At 37.9% G+C, this 21,222-nt stretch overlaps 1 protein-coding gene across 39 annotated transcripts in view; it reads left to right on the top strand.

Moving 5' to 3' along the window:
- LOC144205579 (neurexin-1a-like) overlaps positions 1-21,222 on the top strand; it is a 198,040-nt gene that overhangs the window by 119,363 nt on the left and 57,455 nt on the right. For 35 of the 39 annotated variants that reach the window (XM_077730020.1, XM_077730052.1, XM_077730051.1 and 32 more), the window contains 5 exons: positions 3,567-3,689; positions 4,011-4,392; positions 4,736-4,926; positions 5,075-5,248; positions 8,757-8,876. In XM_077730020.1, the coding sequence (XP_077586146.1) occupies positions 3,567-3,689; positions 4,011-4,392; positions 4,736-4,926; positions 5,075-5,248; positions 8,757-8,876 (990 nt within the window). Of the gene's footprint in view, positions 1-3,566; positions 3,690-4,010; positions 4,393-4,735; positions 4,927-5,074; positions 5,249-8,756; positions 8,877-17,268; positions 18,207-21,222 lie in introns of those variants that run through there. The other 4 variants (XM_077730055.1, XM_077730054.1, XM_077730056.1 and 1 more) reach the window with 3 other exon arrangements.

The raw sequence follows: 21,222 nt of genomic DNA, 5'->3' as shown, positions 1-21,222 counted from the left end.
GGAGCTAAGACTTGACATTTATTATTGAGTAACAGCGATGAATAAATTATTACATCTTTGGAGTCATAATGTATGACCTCTCTTCTTATTTAATGATTTCAGACCTATATACTATGAGTATCATAGATAATGAATGGAATCACATATACTTGATATAGCTAGTCCCCACTTATAGATGGGTTTTATATGTTGGAAGTCAGTTGTCTATATTCAGAAGGTCAAGATGAGAAGAGTGGCCTTGCACAACAGACTTGTCGATGTCACATTCTGTGACGCAACCTCTAGAAATGCCTCTGTGAGGCATCCACTCTTAACACCTTCCTACACTAAATGCTAAATAGCATTCTCCATGCCTCCTGGATGCAGCCCTTGTTTGTGTATGCAAATGAAAAGCTCACAGCTCTAATTCCCCGTTTCAACACTTTAAAAGGTCATTCTTGGTTTATGATAATACTGTGAAGGCATATCAAGTGTGCACACAAAAACAGTATTTCTTTTGAAATGATGTTTGGATTGTGGATGGAATGTTACTTGTTTGAAAATAGAACCAAGAATACAATGACAAGAGGACATTTTCTTTGTGGGGTACTGAGTATGGAGGTTGTAAAGTAGCAATATGGTTCAGGAGTTATATGCTATAGCGTTGTAGTACTACATATGATAGGAAAAAAAGGGCAATGTTAATATGCCATAATTGCTATTCCAGACTAAGTTATTTAACTATGTTAAAAAATAGAGGAATAAGGCAAATGGAATTTGAAGTAGAACCCCAGATTTTTGCTTTGGGAATTCATCCGTATTCTCATTATTTTCTCTGCAATTTCTGTCTTCTTCTTCACATTGATGTTAATTAATGTGCTGTGTCAGGCACTGTGGTTCTGGTCAGCTTGGCGCTTGAATAATTTCAGTAGCAACCCGAAGAACACATCACTGTCAATTAGTATGAAACTGCTCAGAGTTGTCTCAAGAAAACACTGCCACTTCTGCTTAAACACTCATAACGTGTGCCGAGTGATTACAAACTAAAACTGAAAAATTTAACTATATAGATACAGATGGTTTTCTGCTCCCTTATTTAGCCAGCGTTGCAGGGCTAGAGGTTATTATGCATGGAATATTAATTCTATTTACCAAGTAAAGTAACATCTAATAAATTTTTAACTATGAATAAGCTTTCCCATTTTACTCTTATGCACAACTCAGAAATTTATGGACTGTCCCCAACCCACGTAAAATAGTTGGCATGTCATTTATTGTTGCCAAAAGCATAAAAATGCTCAATAAATATAGTAAATAAAAAAATCAACAGATGGTTCAGTTCTTAGTCAATCCTGAAAATATGAAACTACAATGTGGGCGATTATTATAACAAGCTGTCAATATTAAAGCCTTACATGCACTAAAGCTAAACAAAATTATTTTGTGTATTTATTCTAGATGATGAGTTTTGAAACCCCCCAAAATATTTTTTCCAAAGGCCCTTATGTTGCTCTACTTTGTATTGGCTGACATGCCTGATTAATCTAAACAAACATGAGATTTTATGGACCAATTTCCTATCCGGACGATGGTGTAATAAACCTCACTGGCAGTCACTTCAATGAGCAATTGTTCTTTCGAGTACTGATGCAATTAGGAGAATTTAATGGACTGATTGGCGCTCTTTCACAGACTCGGTGTGGCGGGACATTTTCACGATACTCTTACCCATTTATCAGACAAGTAGGTCACCTAGTGTAGGCCTCTAAGCTTTCCTTGCCACCAGCACAGGCTTTGATGTCTGCTTTTGACACTAATCCAGCAATTGCTGATTGGTCAACCTCTTTCGTTTCCTCCACCTGAGTGTGTCGTGTTGTCAGTCTGGGGGGAGCACCGTCATTGTCTTGCTGCCAACGCGAGTTGATTGACTGGATAATCACATGTCCTCTCACTGCCCTTGTGCCATACTTTTCCGCTGTTCCCTTGGGCACGCAAGTCGACGAGGCAGGAAGGGTTTGCTGTGGGTCGGTCCATCAAGGCAGATAGATCACCAAAAGTGAAAATTCTTGGTGGCTGAATCCCGCACACACTTTGGCCTTTAAAGTCAGTTTCACCACCACACACAAAGTAAGACAGTAGATCTATTGAGGCAATGGGCTGTGATGTAAATGGTCTCTTTGCCCACTTCCCCTTTTTCTCTCCTTGGAGAGCAACAAGGGCAGGAAGATGGAAGACAAAGATCAAGTACACTTTGAAGCCCTACTCTATTCCATTATTTCATATCTCTGGCCCTTAATCCCACTCCAGTTTCAATCCTGCCCCGTGTGTAATGCTTACAAAGCAGAACTGGGCCTCGAAGATTGAACGTGTCCCAGAACTTTGGCATTCAGGCATTTGCATATGCATTGCATTGGGGGGTTTAAAACTTGCTGAAAAAGAGAGAATAAATAGCCACGAAGGAGTTGAAGAGAATGAACCTGGCACCTATCTAAAATAAGCCTCACAGTGTGTAGAGCCTGGAGATTTAATTCTGTCACAATGGGATATTGTCATCCGCGTGTTTGGTTGTGTGGGCACAGCAAGAGAACACTCGAGCAGCAGCCATACAAAATCTTCACAGAGGTTGTGTGTTTTTTTTCTTGCCACAGCAATTCATGGATTTTAGTGTTCAGTGAGTGGTAATTATACATAGAGGCATCCAGCAGGGTTTTTCATTTTGATGCAGTTTGTTCTGTTGCTCTAATTTACCACATTTGTAATTAGAATATGCTTGAGGTGTTTGTCAACATGAATATGTGTAATTCCTTACTGACTGAATGCCTTTTAATCGTCGCTCACTTCTTGTAGTGTTATAATGCCACTTGTCAAGGTTATCCATGGGCGTTAATCGGAGGGGTAAAGTGCTATTTTGATTAATGCCAGCTAAATTTTCAATGAGCATTACAAAACATGGGTGGTTAGTGTGTATGTTGTATGAAAAAAGCACCAGGTACCCAGTGAAGGTTGTCCAAACCACATCTATATGTGGGAGTAGACAATGTAAATTGAATCACACTCAGTATTTGATTGCTTGTACTTGAAATGACACTCAAATTTTCGATTTTTTGTTCAACTGCTTTAATGGCACGACTGTTATTTCACTGATATCCCTTTATTATGTTTGAAAAGCTCAATTTTACCATCCTCAACAAAGGTAATGTGACGCTGTTGAGGCGCAAAATCAATTCACGGTCATGTGCTGCCATCTAGTGGATAAATGGCGTTACTTTCATACTGTAGTTTTTGCCAGAAACCATTGACGAGCTACTTGTCCCTAATTTTGAGTTTACTTTATGATAGTGGTGATTTTATTTTGTTTATTTATTTGGAGGTCGGGTCTAACTGTAATGTGCAAGTCAGAATAATCCATTGTTCATTTACAATCTCAACCTTTATGATTTCTTTATCTAAGTGGAAAAATGTGATCTTTTCAACTTTATTCTTTTTCTCTTTCTCTTCTTCCTTTGCCACTTCTTTTGTCTTTTTTTTTGGAAGTGTTTACACCTTGCACATGTCTGTTTGTTAACCCTTTTTGGACTGTCCTGCAGGAAAAGGTCCAGAGACTATTTTTGCGGGTCAGAATCTAAACGATAATGAGTGGCACACAGTGCGTGTGTTCAGGAGGGGAAAGAATTTAACGCTGACTGTAGATGATCTGACGCCAGTAGAAGGTACTTTTCACTATTTCCCTATGGGGGTGTTTTTTATTTTAAATATAATTTTATTTATGTATTTGTTAGATAGTTAACCCTCCAGAATCAGGGCGATTTTAGAGTTCAATTGAATTTGTATTTGCTATATATATATGAATATTTTACCTTTTGATGAAACAAGAAACATGATTTCTTAATTTCATTGTGGGATTTGGACTCTACATACTATTTATACACAATCTTGAGCATTCTGTCAATTGTCATGTATTTAGTGACTTTTAAGGATTTAGTGATGGCACTGTTACAATCCACATCTTCTTTTTTCCCATCTGTGTAAAGGTCAAATGGCTGGTGACCACACCCAACTGGAGTTCCACAACATTGAGACAGGAATAGTGACGGAAAAGCGTTTCATGTCAATGGTCCCATCAAATTTCATTGGTCACCTCCAAAGCCTCTCCTTCAATGGGATGGCGTACATTGACCTGTGTAAAAACGGCGATATCGACTACTGTGAGCTGAACGCCATGATTGGCTTCAAGAACATTATTGCTGATCCTGTCACCTTCAAGTCCCGGTCCAGTTATGTGACCCTCACTGCTCTCCAGGCTTACTACTCCATGCACCTTTTCTTCCAGTTCAAGACCACCTCCTCTGATGGCCTCATCCTCTACAACAGTGGGGATGGGAATGACTTCATTGTAGTGGAGCTGGTTAAAGGGTATGTTGACACTGTACACGGATAATATGTTCACGTGTTTGGAGTGGAGTAGAACTGTAGTTCTTCATGCTTAGAGCTGTCTCTAATACTATGTGGGTCAGCTATTCCAGGCACTGTATGTATGCATACTACATGAGCCGAGCTATTATGCAGTTCATGAATATGCATGTTCATATGTGCTATACCATCAAAAACTACTTCCATAACAAAACACATATAGATGCTCATAAGTTTTGTAAGTTGAATGCAAATTATAAATTGGTCTTTTTTTTAAAGGTATGTATATTGTAATTTTCTGCACATGATTACATATAGTTAATCGTCTTACATAATGTGATTGCAGATACCTGCACTATGTGTCGGACCTTGGAAATGGAGCTCATTTGATTAAAGGAAACTCCAACAAGCCATTAAATGATAACAATTGGCACAGTGTCATCATCTCCAGGGATGCCAACAATCTCCATACAGTCAAGATTGACACCAAAGTTACTACCCAGACCACCACGGGGGCTAAAAACCTGGATTTGAAAGGTATTCAATCTGCTGTTCATCAAACATATCATATATAAGAAACATCACATATATGATTTTATTTCATTTAAAAGGCCACTATATTCTGCATTTTGCGTTTATTCCACTAGATGTCAGAATTGTATTTTTTTTCCCTCATACCTTTCAGGTAACCTTTATATAGGTGGAGTAACCAAGGAGATGTACAAGGAACTGCCTAAACTGGTGCATGCCAAGGAGGGCTTTCAAGGTTGTTTGGCATCAGTAGATCTGAATGGCCGTCTACCTGACTTGATGTCAGATGCATTGGACTGTGTGGGACAAATCGAAAGGGGATGCGAAGGTGAGGTTAAAGTTATATGATTTTTTTTTTATTTTGTTTATTTGTGGGTCCTCTATAATGTTCAAATGATTCATCACCTTTGATCCAAGTTAAAACTAAAGGATTTACTAGTGAAACATTAAATTAGTGGCATTGGTCCTGTTCATCACTATTTATATCCAACTAATTTTCCATAAAACATTGTCCCATTGGTGCAATATTTTGTTTAGATTTGAGTTTCAAAATTAATCGAGCTGCTTGAACCCGATTGAGTCACATTTCCACGAGTTTTTTTTTAATTTTCACTTAAATGTTGCATTCATTAATTTTAATATAATAATTCATTTTTATTCATAATTTTTTACATGATAATTTAATAAATAAGAAATATGTTGGCCAAACTAAAAAAGGTTAGGGTTAGGAAAAGGTTCCAGGACTGGTCACAAATAGTTACAAAGTATATATAAAACTTAAAGTCCATACTGTGAATTTTTATCTTCAATGTAAGCTGCAACACTTATTTCGCTCAGTGGACAAAGCGAGGCGAGACATTTTGGACTAAACATTTTGTAGTTGCTTTGCCGTGACAGTCTGATAGCACGCATAGTTTGTGGCTTTGAAAAACATCAATGTTTTCAAGCAATCTCCAGAGCTCAGGTGGGAACATCAGTGGCCCCATTTTGAAGACATGGATAACATCAACATGATCGTGACTTGGGCACTTTCGAGGATAATGGGATGTCTTATGTGTGTGTGTGTGCTTTAAGGCAAAGAGTGCTCAAAATGCATTGGACTCCAAGCTGTTTTTTTTTTTAAAGTAAATTCATATTTTGTTAACCCTTGTGAGGAAAAGATGTTCAAAAAATGAATGAGATAACATTTTGTTATATTAGTCCTGCAAAAATCCTATATATATTTTGACACATTCTATAGTAATTGTATGGCCTCACAAATTTCGAAAGATTGACTTAAATCTCAGAACTTTAGATTATTTTTTTTCTTTTTAACTCCATTTTTTTCAAATGCTGGAATTGCAAATCATTTACATCCACATTTGCCCTTTTGAGAAAAGGTGACTTTTACTTGCTGGGAACAGTCAAAGCCTCATTTTATGCAGCTCTACTACAGTTCTCTGCCAAAACACACTACTATTAAATCTGTAATTCACTACCTTCTAAGCATTTGAGATTTTGGACTGCTGCCCGCATCCTCATATTTACAAACATGAGGCGGCAATAGGCTAGAGATTGGCCAACAGCAATCAAATGCGTTGAAATGGGAAAGAGTTGCACCTACAATTTTAAACTCAACAGAATGAACTGTTTTACTGTTAGTTTCAAATTTAATAAAGTTTAGTTGGGGGGGTAAAGCCTCCAATCTACTGGCTTTTTGTTGGATTTTGGAAAATGCAGGCTTTATGGGTTATTATTTAGTCCCTATAATGTTGAGTGATGAGTTTTCTAATGTCTCTGTGACATATGAACAAAGCTGTAGTTGCTTCTGATTGTTATCAGCTCAAAATTCTCACACATTATTTGTACTGAGACACCCACACTTCCAACTTGTACCAAGTATGCCACATGATATGAATAAGCAGTGTAAGTTTGCTGTTCAAGCGCATCAAGCACTGACACTTTATTGTCGACAGTTATTCATTTCATTCCTTCAATAATGTGATTATTCACTTGGGCATATTGGCACTGTTACTGCTATGTATTTCCAATTTCATCTCCATTTTGTTTTACACTGCGCACTTGCCAGAAGCAATCATTGTGAATTATGTATGAAACCTTTTGTAGCATGCATGATGAGCATGAACTTTGCATCCAAAGATGATAATGGATTTACAATTTCAGCAATTGTCACCTAGTTTAATTTTCACTATTCATCCTATGCTCTCAATTGAGTTTACATCTAATCTTTTCATGGTTCAGAATTACAAATGTAATCAAATTTTATACCCACGTTTGTGTCAAGCTTGTTATCCTCTATGCCAACCAGATTCAAAATTATTCTCAACTAACCATTGTTTCATTTTTTTTATTACTTTGAGGGTAAAAAAACAAGCATGATACTGCTGACACTACTTGAATGTTTTTAATTTCATTTTTACAGCAACATTCACCTTTTGTGTTTCCGTCTTTCTGTCTTCTTTAAATAACCACTTTGATCAAATTTCCAGAAATTCCTTGTCCTTCTTCTGCAATCTATAGTAGTCGTTATGCACCTCTGACCTCATTCTGTTTTATAATTTATATTTAATAATCTGTGCTATAATTTTCCTCTTTCTCTTCAACCATTTTGCTGACAAAAGTTGTTTTGATGAAAGCCGATTTGCAAGGTAGATGCATATAGTTGTGTATATACTATAAGGAATCTCACACATGATCTTGCCCTTGTTTGCACTGGCAATGCTGCCCCGTCCTCACTTTTCCAAAGACTCCACATCTAAGCAGGATGGCGCCACTTCTTCCGTGCACTTCCCCGTCATGCAAAAAGGGCTTTTTTTTCCCACTGGAACACAAGCATTGTCACCTTTCTATGCATACAACATTTTATTTTATTTTTTAAAATAATTTTTAACTCTATATGCACTATCCTTTTCTTGTTGTACAGCACAAAAAAAACAAGACCACATCTGTAGCAAATGTCATGCTTACCTAATTTATGTCTTCACGCATAATCCGATAACATAAACACATAAACCAATAAGGCTGTTTTCTAAATTTAGTTGGAAATTCCCATTGCATATTCTAAAGTCTTGAATGCATGTGATCAAATAATTTGTATCTGCTTTACTAGAATTTATTTACATTTCAACAGATTTTTTTTCACATTTGTTTTCTTTATGCATTTTAATTTAGTGTGGAGGCTATAAAAAGTAGTATTTGCATGCCTTAAATTATGTCATATAAAATATGATCGACTTGAAACCCTCACAAAACAAGAGCTTTTATGTTCACTTAAGTTTAATGTTCTTACTTTTTATTTATTTCATTTTATTATTTACATTTCATGATGCAACATTATTGTATCATTAGGCCAAAATGTACATAGGAGCCTTCCAAAATATGAGTATTTTTCCCCAAAGCAATTTATCCACCCCTTCCACAGTATGATACTATTTACCGGCTTTACGTAAATTTATAAATTCAGCACACGGCTATACAGGACAATCCATGGACATAGTGTCATCATGAAAAGAAGGAAATGGTCGCAACATCATGGAAGGCCTAGTATTTTGTCACAGTATCACCTGAAAACCACTATCACACTGATTTGCACAGTTTTATTCTACCTTCCAAGGTATAAATACTATAAGTCAGTAGTAAAATAAATATTATTACACAAGTCTAAGGTCTCTGCGCTCCAATGCAGTGGACCTGTTTGGAATCTATACAAAATGTCCTCATTTGCATGTCTTTTTTTGCAGGAGGATAGTTATTTTAGTGACTTTCACTGCGGATTAAAGTTACAAAGTTTGGCAATGTTAGTTGGCTCACTCTGTTGCACCCTTTTTCATACTCAGGCCCCAGCACCACTTGCCAGGAAGATTCATGTGCCAACCAGGGAGTGTGCCTTCAGCAGTGGGAGGGCTTTAGCTGTGACTGCAGCATGACAACCTTCGGTGGACCACTGTGTAATGACGGTAGGAATTCATAAATCCTTAAATGCTGTGCCTGGGTTGTTATTCTCCCTGCAGACGTACAAGTTATTAAAAACAATATTTCAGTTCCATAGTTACAATACTAGTTATGTTTCCTATTTGCAATCGTTAAGTACTCAGCTTTCCCTTTGCATTGACTTTTGATGGAAATAAGCATTAACGTTGAAACTAAGGTTTTCTTTTTGGTGGGTGTTTTTATTTTTATTTTGTTACCTATAGATATATACATCCTCAAAGCTCATTTGTGTCAAAGGGAGCAAGTAGACTGACTCACAGGAAATGCAAGAATATATTAAAGTAGCTCTAAAAGACCCTTCCTGCTGAGCCGTGTTACTGTAGTCAGTCAGACACATTGTTCCTGCAGACGTAATGAAACAATAACCCAGCTCAATACCATGGCCCAGGGGATGCCATATCCAGTACAATGAAACACTTTCCTATAACTGTGACGGACTTTTAGTCGGTGGAATAAAGATGCAAGTCAGCTTCTTTCTGCCCAGAACACTCAGAAAATCTCTGTGAAAAATGAAGCTCAGGTTTTATCTCTGTTGATATATTGTTGTGGGGATGGGATGGAGGTAAGAAAAGAAAAAAAATAGGAAGCACTATGGGGAAAATGAAGGTGTTTTTGTACTTTTGTTTGAGGGTGCCGGCAATTTAGAACACTGCAATGTGTATAGTCAAAGCAAGTGACATGCAGAGTTTATTGAATTATCCAAAATATAGCTTTAATATGTTGCCTCCTGCTTCCTTTTTATATCATGAGCATGCTTCATACCTAGTCTTGTACCTACAAAACATAATAAGCATTCTCAAGCTGTGCAATTAATTACACTATCGGCATAGCTCCAACATGGCAGCATGTATTTACAACACCCTATTAACATTTACAGCCACTCTGTGATGTGAATTCTAGTATACCCTCTGCTATTGTGGATATTTGTTGCAGGTAGTTCATGTATCGGCATTTGGGAAAAATGGTGAAAATAATAAAATGTAATTGGTCTTAGGGATCGGTAAACCTTGAGTTTATTACATAGAAACTCAAAAATAATCACGCTATATCAGATGCCTGCAGTATCTTGATTGTTTCTGCAGTTTGAAATGATATGTTTTACATGGGTTGAGTTTAACTGATTGGTTAATAAGTGCATTCATTGAGTTAGTGTAAATAGAAAGAAAATCCTGCAATTTTTTAATGTACAATCGTATGCTTCGTGTGTTGATATTGTAGTGCTTTGCAAAAACTTGGATGCCAAGTTGTTATAGTTGTGCTAATCTGGTCTAGTGGGTCTTTTTGATGTCCTCCACTTTAAAACCATAGTTTAACCAAAGCCAGTGTCTATACGTATAAGTGCTTGCATGCAATATTGGTATGTCTGAGAGCTGGATCATATTCTGTCTAGACCCCCCGAGGGAGTTTGCCCGCAGTGGCCAAGCATCTGAAAGTAATATTTAAAGACAAACAGAATTGTGTTTGCTATTGAGTTAATGTGGGTCAAGAAAAGGGTACTGAGTTGATTCAGCCAGAGCTTCACCCAACTTTTGCCTTGCTTGGTTGCTCATGCACCCTTTCCTGCATTTCAAGCTATTAGTGCCATGTCAATATTGTATCAACAATGAAGGTAGTGTCGCATATCTCCATTGTATCTGGCCAAGGGGCAAAGACGAGACTTACTGCCTTGATTGCTGATGTGTCTGACCCAGTCAATCACAACTATCTCAATATCGTGAGAATAGGCTGTCTGGGGCCAGGGATGGTTTCTAGTGTCTGACAATGTCTACTGTCAGATTCATGTGAAGTCAAAAGACCTTAGGGCGTGTTGTACATGATTTTAAATGCATTTTTAAAGACTGCTTTTCACTAATGACCAAGTGTCTAATTTGTGAAAGATTAATATTCAATGGAAAAGCTTTCCCCTCAGTGTTTTTAAACAACATAACTTGAAAATAAATGAAAAAGTAACTACTGACAAGACTTCATGGAATAATTGTAACCATAATGTGACTTTATCATAAGAATGTAGTCACGTTTAAAACGATAATTACAAATATGCATGTAGACTTTAAATTTCAATGGTCAGATGAACTGCTGGCATCTGAGTTGATTATAACCTGATCAATAGATTGACCTATAATTCTTGTTATAAAGACTTCAGAGCACCATCAAAAAATCCCTTAAGGACTGTTAAATACTAAAAGTTTACAAAGTCAATATGTATGCTGTTGTTAAGAGTAGAGTAGCACTTGGATTTCATTGATGAAATAGAATAAGCAAGTGCTCACCTTAGGATGCAGGCAGTAAAGCGGTCAATACAATACAGTGGACAAATTAACCACTTAGCTCCTTTCAAGGGGATAACCAGGGCAGATCTGTGGCCACAGGGGCTTTGAAGCACTTGAGTCGGCTGTCATAACAAAGGAATACATTTTTCCTCTGCATGTAGCCCTATTTTTTTCATATGAAGGGTTATATTGAAAATATTTGGGCCACAGTGTACATTGAATGCTTGCCCTGTTTTCAACAAACCTTGCAAAATAATAATAGGGGCCGCTAAGTACTTCTGGTTATTCACTTTAGCAGGTCGAACCTCAATTACACAGCGCCGTGCTTGCATGAAATATATCGCTGCCAACAAACATTCTATATTAGATTTTAACTATTGTTGAGGGGATAATAATTTTATATCAGTATAATGAATGTTGTGGAGTTAGTCTGATTAATATTTAGTAGGAGGGTTACTGGAACAACATAATTGCATGTGTGGGGCATTTTATTGGTTTCATTAACTATACCATCCCCTCATCTTATCTCTAAATAAATTGACAGTATATAACATGACTATTTTTCCATTATTCCCTAATGGTGACAACCATCATGCATTTTAATTGTGTAATTTCTATATCCGACCACTGAGTCAGATTGTTGGCATGGAAAACTGGGATGGAGCATTCCTACCGTGTAAATATCAGATGACTGCGGTTCCCAGTTCTCAGAATCGATATAATCAGTAACCTGTTTTAGCAGACCTAGCAAATCTCAAATATGGCACGTTTGAATAATGGCAATGCATAGTAAATTGTATATAATGAACGAGGTCTTTTGTGTGATGATGCAGTTGTTTTCCCACTATTGTTTGCATGGCTTATATGGAATAATGGCTCAGTTGTGTTGCAGAACTCAGCGTTGTGCACTGGTGACTTATTTCATCATTAAATATGCATTTGTTTCTCTCCAACCCTGGACTAATTAAGATGTTGACAGAGAATGTGTTTAACTACCCTGCTGGGTTTACACTGAATGTTTCAAACTTCTGTCAATTAAACATCTCACTAAACATGAATATTGCACTTGGCGTCACTGCAGCAAAAAAAAAACTGCACCAGTGTGGCTTTGTCTCACAGTACATGGATACTGTATTTGGTAACAGCAATCTGCAAACAAAGCAACATTTGTGGTTGTGTAAACCTTACCCACTCCATAACATACCCCTTTTTCTGGAATATTTCAGTTGCAATAGAGTGCAGCTAATGAAAACAAAGCAGTTTGCAAAATAGGTGGAAAATTGTGTATTCACAGGCATGAATGCAACTTCAATTCAGTGAAACACTATTTATCCAACAGAAAAAAAGACATTGTCCCTCATTGCCTGTGAATCTTTTATGCCAAGCAAGAATTAGACGATACAAAGCCATCCTTTTCTTTCTTGGTTATAGAGAAGTCATCTTAACCTTCGACAGTCCCCTTGAACTCAACCAGCCTCTTTTCATTCAAGGCGGATAGACTTTGTGTGTGTGTGTCTGGTGCTCTCCTTATCTGAACCAAAGTGTTTACATGCGATCACTCGCTAGCTCAACAAAATTCATTTCCACCTATACGGCTTGTCTCGATGTAGTGATTTCAATAAAAGCACACTTTAATAGGGTTTTAGGTTACTTACATGCCAAACTTTGGGTGCATGGGCTGCCACCCTCAAGCAACCGAGCAGAACATATATCACGGCATGGTTGCTTCTCTGGGGAATTGGAAAGGGGCTTGGGGGGCTCGGTGGACCTTGTAAAGATAGCAGTGTGGCATATTAGTGTGCCACAAAATATTATCAGGTGAGATTTAGGAAAATATCCAATTCTAGTTATTAAATTTAATTAAAATTAAAAGATTAACTTAATGTTGGGACTATAAGACTCACATGACTGTAAACTTCACCCACCCACTTTTACAAGTAAACAGAATTTCTTTATAAACGACATTGGATAATAAGCCACAGCTGCTTCTATTGTAAAATGAAATATTTACCCCAAAAGGCATGCAATTCATCAGCTTGTAAAAATCCATGTACACTGTATACTGGAATCCACACTGGACTATAAACCACAATCTTTAAACCTGGGGGTAAAAATAGTGGCTTATAGAGCATAAAATACAGTAATTGGTAGGACCGTTCATTGGTACGGCCGTTGCTCATCGTAGGGAGGACGTAGATTAGCAGACAGAATAATGCAATTATTTTACAATGCATGGCAGAAGGTAAATAAACAAGAAGCATTGTATATCAACCTTTCATGCCGTTTTAGTTTGGTGGTTTGCTGTGATATTTTTTTACCTTCTTGATCTTCATATGTACACTTGATACTTCATAAAGGACAAATAATGGCTTCAAAATGTGTGGCTCTATAGGTGTCAGACGTGACCACTACACAGTATGCCACAATCACTTATTATTATATTTTTTATTCTATATTGCCCTATAGCATTTTTAATAAGACCATTTATCTGCAATTGTTTTGTGGTGCTAATATTTTTCTCCACTTTGCTACAGTATATTTATCTCTAAACAGCACTTTCTTTACCTTTGTCCTTATGATAAAATGTTTTACACAGCTTACAACCGTTTTTCCAAGATAAAGGCAAATCAGGTGTCAATGTTAAATACCATCATAATATATTTAACTGTGGTGAAGTTCATCTTCTGCATTATAATTTTCATTTGCATTGTTAGACTGAGTCACTGATGGTCTCATTAGATATGGTGCAGGCAGCTTGGGATCGATTCCCACTTCTTGGCATTGTGATTGCGAGGGTGAAGTGTGTGTCTCTTTGTGTGCCCTACAACTGACTGGGATATGCTCCAGCGCCCCACCAAGCCGCCACCCTGGCAAGGATAAGATGTGATGAAAATGGATGGAAGGGTAGATTAAACTGAGCCGTATGTCAAGAATACAAAGTACATGATCCAGTTGATTCATGAATATGAAAAATGCTCCAGATATGAATGTCTATAGAATTTAAAGTGAAGAGCATGAGACACTGAAGTAGAACGCTGTAAATACAGTACACGTCACAATAAGTCTCTTTTCTATATACTAATTTCTGGAAAAATATCTGTACTGGAGGAATATATTGTATTTGTATTGCAAATAATATTAGTTTTACACCCAATCACTGGGCATATACAGGAAAACCATCCATTCATGCACAGAAGCACACCAAGGAACTATTTTAAGTTGTCAATGTTGTTTGGATTATGGAAGGAAAACAAACTATCCAGAGAAAACCCACGGACACAGCAGGAACATGCAAACTCAACGTAGGCCGTCTTAGTCTCAGAATTGTAAGGCACACATGCTAATCACTACACCAACCTCAAGAGACATTGGCTGAGTATATTTCTTTTGTGTTGTGAAAAATAACCGAGTCTGCCGATTGTGCTAAAGTTAATACAGCTCTTTGGCAGATAAACAGTAAACTCTGCAAGTATGAGGCAGTCTGTCCTTGACCTATTTAAGATGGTGTACTCTGAGAAGAAAAGTGATGGAGTTGGCTTTCAGCAGAGATAGACAGACCATGGGTCTCGGCAGCCCACTGCATCTTGGGAACTGTCAGTCGAGATAGAGAGGAAGCCTCCAGAAAGCTGACGACCTTCGACCCCTATCTCTCTCACTGACGATCAGGATTTAGTTTATGCATTTTGCGTCTTCTCTGCATATGCAGTCACACTCACCACAAGATGGGAGTAAAAGGATTGTATCGATGGAAAAATCCAACAACAATGAGTATGAAAAGACTATTTATATTGAGATACATTCAGTTCCTCAGGGAATTGCGATTTGCTTTTGTAACAGTTATTCCTTTTTAGATACCTGTTTTTTTTTCAATTTGCGTCGTCATTTATGCAAGGCTTAGTGCATGCATAATGAACACTTTCTTCAATTGTACCGCTTTGCCTTACAAATGCTTTGACATTTGCTGATAATGCACCACAATTTGTGTGTGAGTCTGCATGGTTGTCCGTCTCCTTGTGCCCTGCGATTGAGGGTGTCCCCGCCTCTGGCCCGTAGACAGCTGGGATTGGCTCTAGCACCCCCTCGCAACCCTTAGGATAAAGCGGTTCAGAAAATGAGCTGAGAAAATGGGATATATATGTCAAATTGGGTCAAAACATGCTTCCCCAACCCTGTTACCTTTTCTCACGCTTGTCCAGATATTTCTATTGGCACATATGTTTCTTGCATCGCCTGAATGAGTCACTGCATCACAACAGCAGGTACACCGAGCAAATGCACGGCTTGGTGTTCATGCTTGAGCTATCCTAAGTACGAAGTGACATCCTATAAATTAGGCTTCACCTGCGTGAAACGATTTATGCTTCATTACATCCCTTTTCACCCCCGGTTGCTATTGAGAAGGCTGGTTATTTTTCTGAATTAGCGGGGTTCTTTGTGTCTTCTGGTAACTTTCGATATGTTCAATTTGGCAAATTATAGATCTTTCGCAGTGGGGTTCAGACACTGTTTCAGAATCTATTTTGTGGCTATCTATTCTTTCGAAAGCTTTGCATCCCTGTGGTGCATAGTATTGTGTACTGTATAGTCAACATTTCTTAGTTTTATTGTTTTGTTTGCTCGCAAAGGGACTATTGTATATAGTTTCAAACGTGCTTCTTCCACCTCATTATGTTATGCCAATGTTGCAACCCTGTAAATTCTGTTTTGAAATTAAGTGAATTATTATCTCCTAAGAGAACTCTTTTCAAGGTGTCACATGTAATGGAAATGACATGCTTGTGATGCTTACTACTGTACTTTGTGGTAAGAATTTGTGCTCAGAAGAGCATTTTGGTAGAATTTAAATTGGTCTTGTAGTCTTGAAATCTTCTTTTCTCCCATGAACCAAGTCTAACACGAGCATGATGCACTTTTCATAGTCCCCACTTGAGGGCAGAAATAAACAAAGTAACGATGAACTTGATTATTAGAGCGTCACTATCGCGATGATGTCATTAAATTCTAATGTCGCACAACACCGCATGTCCATTAAACGTTGTATAAACTACAAGTTTTGCTCCAATGGGTTCAGAGTTATTCTTATGTTTTATGTATTTGTGTATTTATTTTAATGATAGGATAGGATTATTTGTACTTGACATTCAGTCATTATACATATTACTAATCATATTTATGTAAAGTGCATTGTACATAGTATTGACAAGATAAATTGTACCACCTTATTGAGTTTGTCCTTGTTAGGATTTTTACAGCAAGTACACTCTTTTCCATCGAAATAGCCACCCACGCTCCCTTTTGCTACAAGAAAAACTTGCAATGTGGCTTAGATGATGTGTTTTTACTTTTCTTATTATTTCTCAGTGGGGAGCATGTTGGTGAGTGGCAGGCACAGTGGCAAGTGTGAGCCATGTCCGCTTCCATTCTGAACTTTTAACACTTAAGCATCCTTCCCATCTGAACCAGATAGGTTTTGTCAGCAGGGCTTTAATGTGCACATGCTCTCTCCATTCCTGCAGCACACACCGAGTACCGTGGCTGCCATCTGCAGACCCTCTCTGGTGACTAATGCTCCTTTATTAACAAGCAGAGCAGACCTCAGCACAGTACCAAGTGTACTATGTCAAATTGCCTATTGCTGTGTATATGAGTTGCCTTTGTGTGCCCAAGCACAATAACTCTATTATAACTCTATTTTTGCCTGCAGTACACATTTAAGCATGGTAAGCAGTCATTTTTTTCATTATCATTATTTAAGATTTTGTTATTTAGGACAATATTAGAGTTCCACTGGGTCGAAGAATAGGTTGTCATTATAAGAAAAGCTGAATTTGAGAGGTAATTAATTAAAAACAAAACAAAAAACTTACTTTTTTCATGTTTTTGGGGGATTTATAAAGTGGGGAGAAAAAAATCTGAGTAGAGGACCTAGCTCTATTTCCTGCAATGCTCTTAGGATCCAGTGATTCGCTATGTGCAGGCTTCCCATTTGCATAGCCACTCTCGCCTCTTGCTTGCTGGCTGGCTCTTAAGCCCTCCACCCCCCTCCCTTCAGTTCTTCTCCTTCCCTTTCTCTCTCCCCGAGTCCTCCTGCGCACATCTTCTTGAACAACGCTGCTGATGCTGCCTGTGAGTGAGCGTGTGTTCCCTGCCCAGGGCTTTTTTCCCCCAGGTGTTACAGTTTCATTGAAAGCTCACGTCTTTGGGAGGAGAGCAACTGTGCTACCTGGCAAACATACAGGTGCACTCAGAGCCGCATAGCAGCTGTTTATCACATGCAAAAGAGACTGGGATTTTACTACGGTTATATTTCTGTGGAAAACCTTTTGAGAGAGCGGACGGACAAAGAATGAAGAAACTATGGGTTTGGCTTTTTTAAAGTCTTCCACTTTGCATGTTGCTCTCCCAAACTGGCTTTTTATCCCAATTGCATATTTTTGGATTACCAAGAGTTGGTAGTAAGATGTTACTCGTTTAATGAGGAAAAGCTGAAAAGAGGGGGATGCAAGTGGGGGTCTTTCCGTGGCTTTTTAAGGCTGCTCTTGCTTTTTCTTCAAATCATGTTTTATGATACTTCATACCTCTGCGTGTTGCTACGGATTTCCAAACCTGACGCAGACCAGCAAGGGGCATAAACGAGACTTTTTTTTCTTTTCTTTTCTTTTTTAAAGAGTGCACACTTATTTTGCTGTGGATTTCTATTTTCTGAGAATTTGGGAGGTGAGAATTATGCACTTAAAAGCTCATTGAAGTTCCATTTGTAATCTGAAGCCTCATCAAGCCACTCAGGGATGATGCTGGCAGGCTGGAGGACTCCCCTGGCATTGGAAGGGCCCCTTTACCACAATTGGGTTTCCCTTACTCATCTGGCCTTGTGGCTCACTGCTTTGACTTTGGGTTCTGTAGCAGGGTCCGAACCAGGTGCAGTGGAAAATCTGCACCATTTTCCACCCTCGCAAGGGAACAAACATCCACATAATGTGCCTATTGGTGTCCACAAATCCCCTGCGTCCCTAAGAGTTGGGCACAGTGAGTATTGGGCCCTTTTCCTCTCTTTTTTTAACACTTGTATTGCTCTTTGAAAACAGCCAATTGTTTATAAAATGCATCTATGTCTACGTTACATTCATTTCTTTAAAAAATTTCATGACTTCTGTATATCACCAAGTCGAGGTATCTTTTTCATCCTCAGCAAAATGCCCTCTGTGTCTCTATGACTGAGATTAGCCATATCCTTTCTCCAAATGCTTCGCTCTGTCCAGATTAGACAGGATTAGAACAATGTGGCGCACCATGTTGCCCAAGGGGGCTTGGGATAGACAAACATGTTGCCTCCAGCTCTGCAAGGTGTTAAGCCACTTCTATAGGCCCATTTTGAGCATGAAAAAAAGGCATTTTATATTGTCTTGGGGCTACATTCAGTTCCTAAAGCTAGATACCAAACACACCAGGAATTTATACCACATGAACAGCCATTGTGAAGATGATGTAATGCATATATATCCAGATCTTATGTTTGTGGCGTTGTTAATGTGAAGTACAACGTCATTATAGTGATTGTTTCAGCCCTATCAAGTTGAAATTGATCGAAATGCAAAGCCTTGAATGCCATCCCTATTTTTCAGATATCTCGTTTTGTTAATAAGAAACATTTTCGGCCACCTGACGGTGTAGTGGCACACTCGCCTGACTTCAATGTGAGCAGGCACGGGCTCGATTCTTGCAGGTGTCAGAATGATTGTGAGTGTGAATGGTCATCTGTCTCTGTGTGCCCTGTGGCGACCAATCTAAGGTGTAGTCTGTCCAAAAACATCATGTTTGGCGAAATGTTACTGATTGTATTTATGTGGACATAGTATTGATTTGAACGCCATTGAATCGGGTCAAATCAAGGGTGACTTTGTATTATCGACAAATATCCAATTTCTCTCCAAATTAATCAATTGTAATGGTAGTGGAATTCTGGGAAATTAATGATTTGCACACACATGCTCCAGAGGAGTGGTCGTCAATCTCTGAAAATTTTCCAATTTCACTCTTAATTTTATACACAACTAGCATAGTGAATAGAATTCTCCTGAACACCGAGAGCATGGCAAGTGTGAGCCATGTGTCCATTTGGCAAAGCAATTTTAAAAGCATCATATGCTTATTAGAAATATAATTGAAGATATTCTGCTGTTATTGCTTTTACGTTTCTCATCATCAAGATATAAAAGTGTATGCATTCTCTCATAGAAAGAGAATTAAAAAACACATTTACCAACCTATAGAAAATACTAAATAAAAACTTAGTGTTTGTAAAGCAGGCATCAACATTCACTGCCCACCCTGTATAGTATTCCGGTTTTTATATCTTTTAAAATTTCCTCTTTGTGGCCTGGAACTGACAAATCCATAGCCTAGTCCAAAACCACAGTCCATCTTAAGTATTGCTGTTCTAATGCGCGTGGGTTTCATGATAAGGAAATAATCTGTGAATGATTAGAGCATCAGAAGCATTGGTTTTTAGATGGTTAGTATCATACATTGGACTTGTTAAAAGCAAAAGTTCAGTACTTTATGTAAAGGATGTAGAAATATGTTTACATATGCTTTGTTCATGTTTGAGCAATATAGGCATGTTGATGATTGACCAGAGTGGAAAAGACAACAATTACCTATCTATTAAGACGCTCACAGCAGAATTCATGACCTTTGAGCTTTTAATAAGAGTTTACGTTCGAAAAGGTTATCAGTAATGTGATTACCTTTTAGGTCAATCAGCATGCAGAGGGGAACAGAAAAACAAAACGAAAGCCACATTAATCAACATGATACCTGAATCTAGGATAATGCATGCTGTTGTCTTTGCTGTGATGCTAATTATTTCAGTTTCTTGGGGTTTGTCTTTTATTACGGCAGACGGGTTAATGGCTGCAATTAACATCTATCTGTAATTTTGTGTCCCTTCTGAGTTTAATATACAGCTTTTTTATGATTTTAACTTTTTTTCCCCCTTGAATCACACTTTGTCCTCGTTGCCACACATGTTTAAGTCCAATTATATACTTCATGGTTTACTTTACTATTTCTAAAAAATCATTTAATCTTCCATTTCTATCTGTAGGATTGGAAAATTGAATAGTAGTAGTGGTAATATGATCACTGCATTAGAAAAGAAGCATGTTCTTGGTAAATTAGAACAGATAATTAGATATCTTAAGTTGAATTGGGAAAATGTCTTTATCTTATATCTTTATCTTAACCCATATTGCAGCATACCAGATGAAATGAGTGTGAATTAATACTTGAGAAATAAGTTTTAATCTTGGGAGAAGGAAGGGAGGATCTGTCTTGTCAGTTTGTTGCTAGCTTGTATCATATAATTACTCCCATGTCACTGAGCTGATGTGATCGTGTGAAGATGACAATATCTGTGCTTCTTTGAAGCAGTGGTGGTGTTAGCTGTACTGATAAAGATCTGCCTATGTCACCCTAATCAAAAGGGAGCCTACGCGGTTATTGACCCATGAATAAGAGACTGGAGGCTGCATTAATAGTCTCGTTTTCCTGTGATGGGAAGCAACTCCCTCAACTATTTAATCTACTTGCAGCCTATGATATGGAGTGTTCACCTACTCATCTTTTCATTGCCACCAATCATTCAGAATCTCAACAATTCTGCTATGGTAGCCAGAACCACCATCAACTGTTATTGTGCAAAGCCCATCTACATAAAACTGCAAATATTTTTTTATTTGCTTGCAATAGTCTTTGGTTCCAGGAGTGACCACACTATATACAGTGGATTGGATAGAAGGAAATGAGATCTGACTGTGCGTGTGGTGAGCAGGAAAAGTTCATCTGAGTAATATGTGCGGTTTCAGGTTAGATACTTTGAAGATGAGAGCATAACAGAGAGAAAGAAACAGACCCCCTCCTTTAGGACTTAATGGGATATGTCTCCCTTGACATGCATCCTGAATCATCAGAAGCATAGTAGTTTTGTTTTATTTTTTTTCTCTTGTTTTAGAGTTTTGTGTTACTAAAAGATTAAGCAAAG

This window comes from Stigmatopora nigra, chromosome 12, assembly GCF_051989575.1.
Source record: "Stigmatopora nigra isolate UIUO_SnigA chromosome 12, RoL_Snig_1.1, whole genome shotgun sequence".
Classification (NCBI taxonomy): Eukaryota; Metazoa; Chordata; class Actinopteri; order Syngnathiformes; family Syngnathidae; genus Stigmatopora; species Stigmatopora nigra.
Note: the sequence above shows the minus strand (reverse complement) of the source record. Positions and strands in the feature narration are given on the sequence as shown.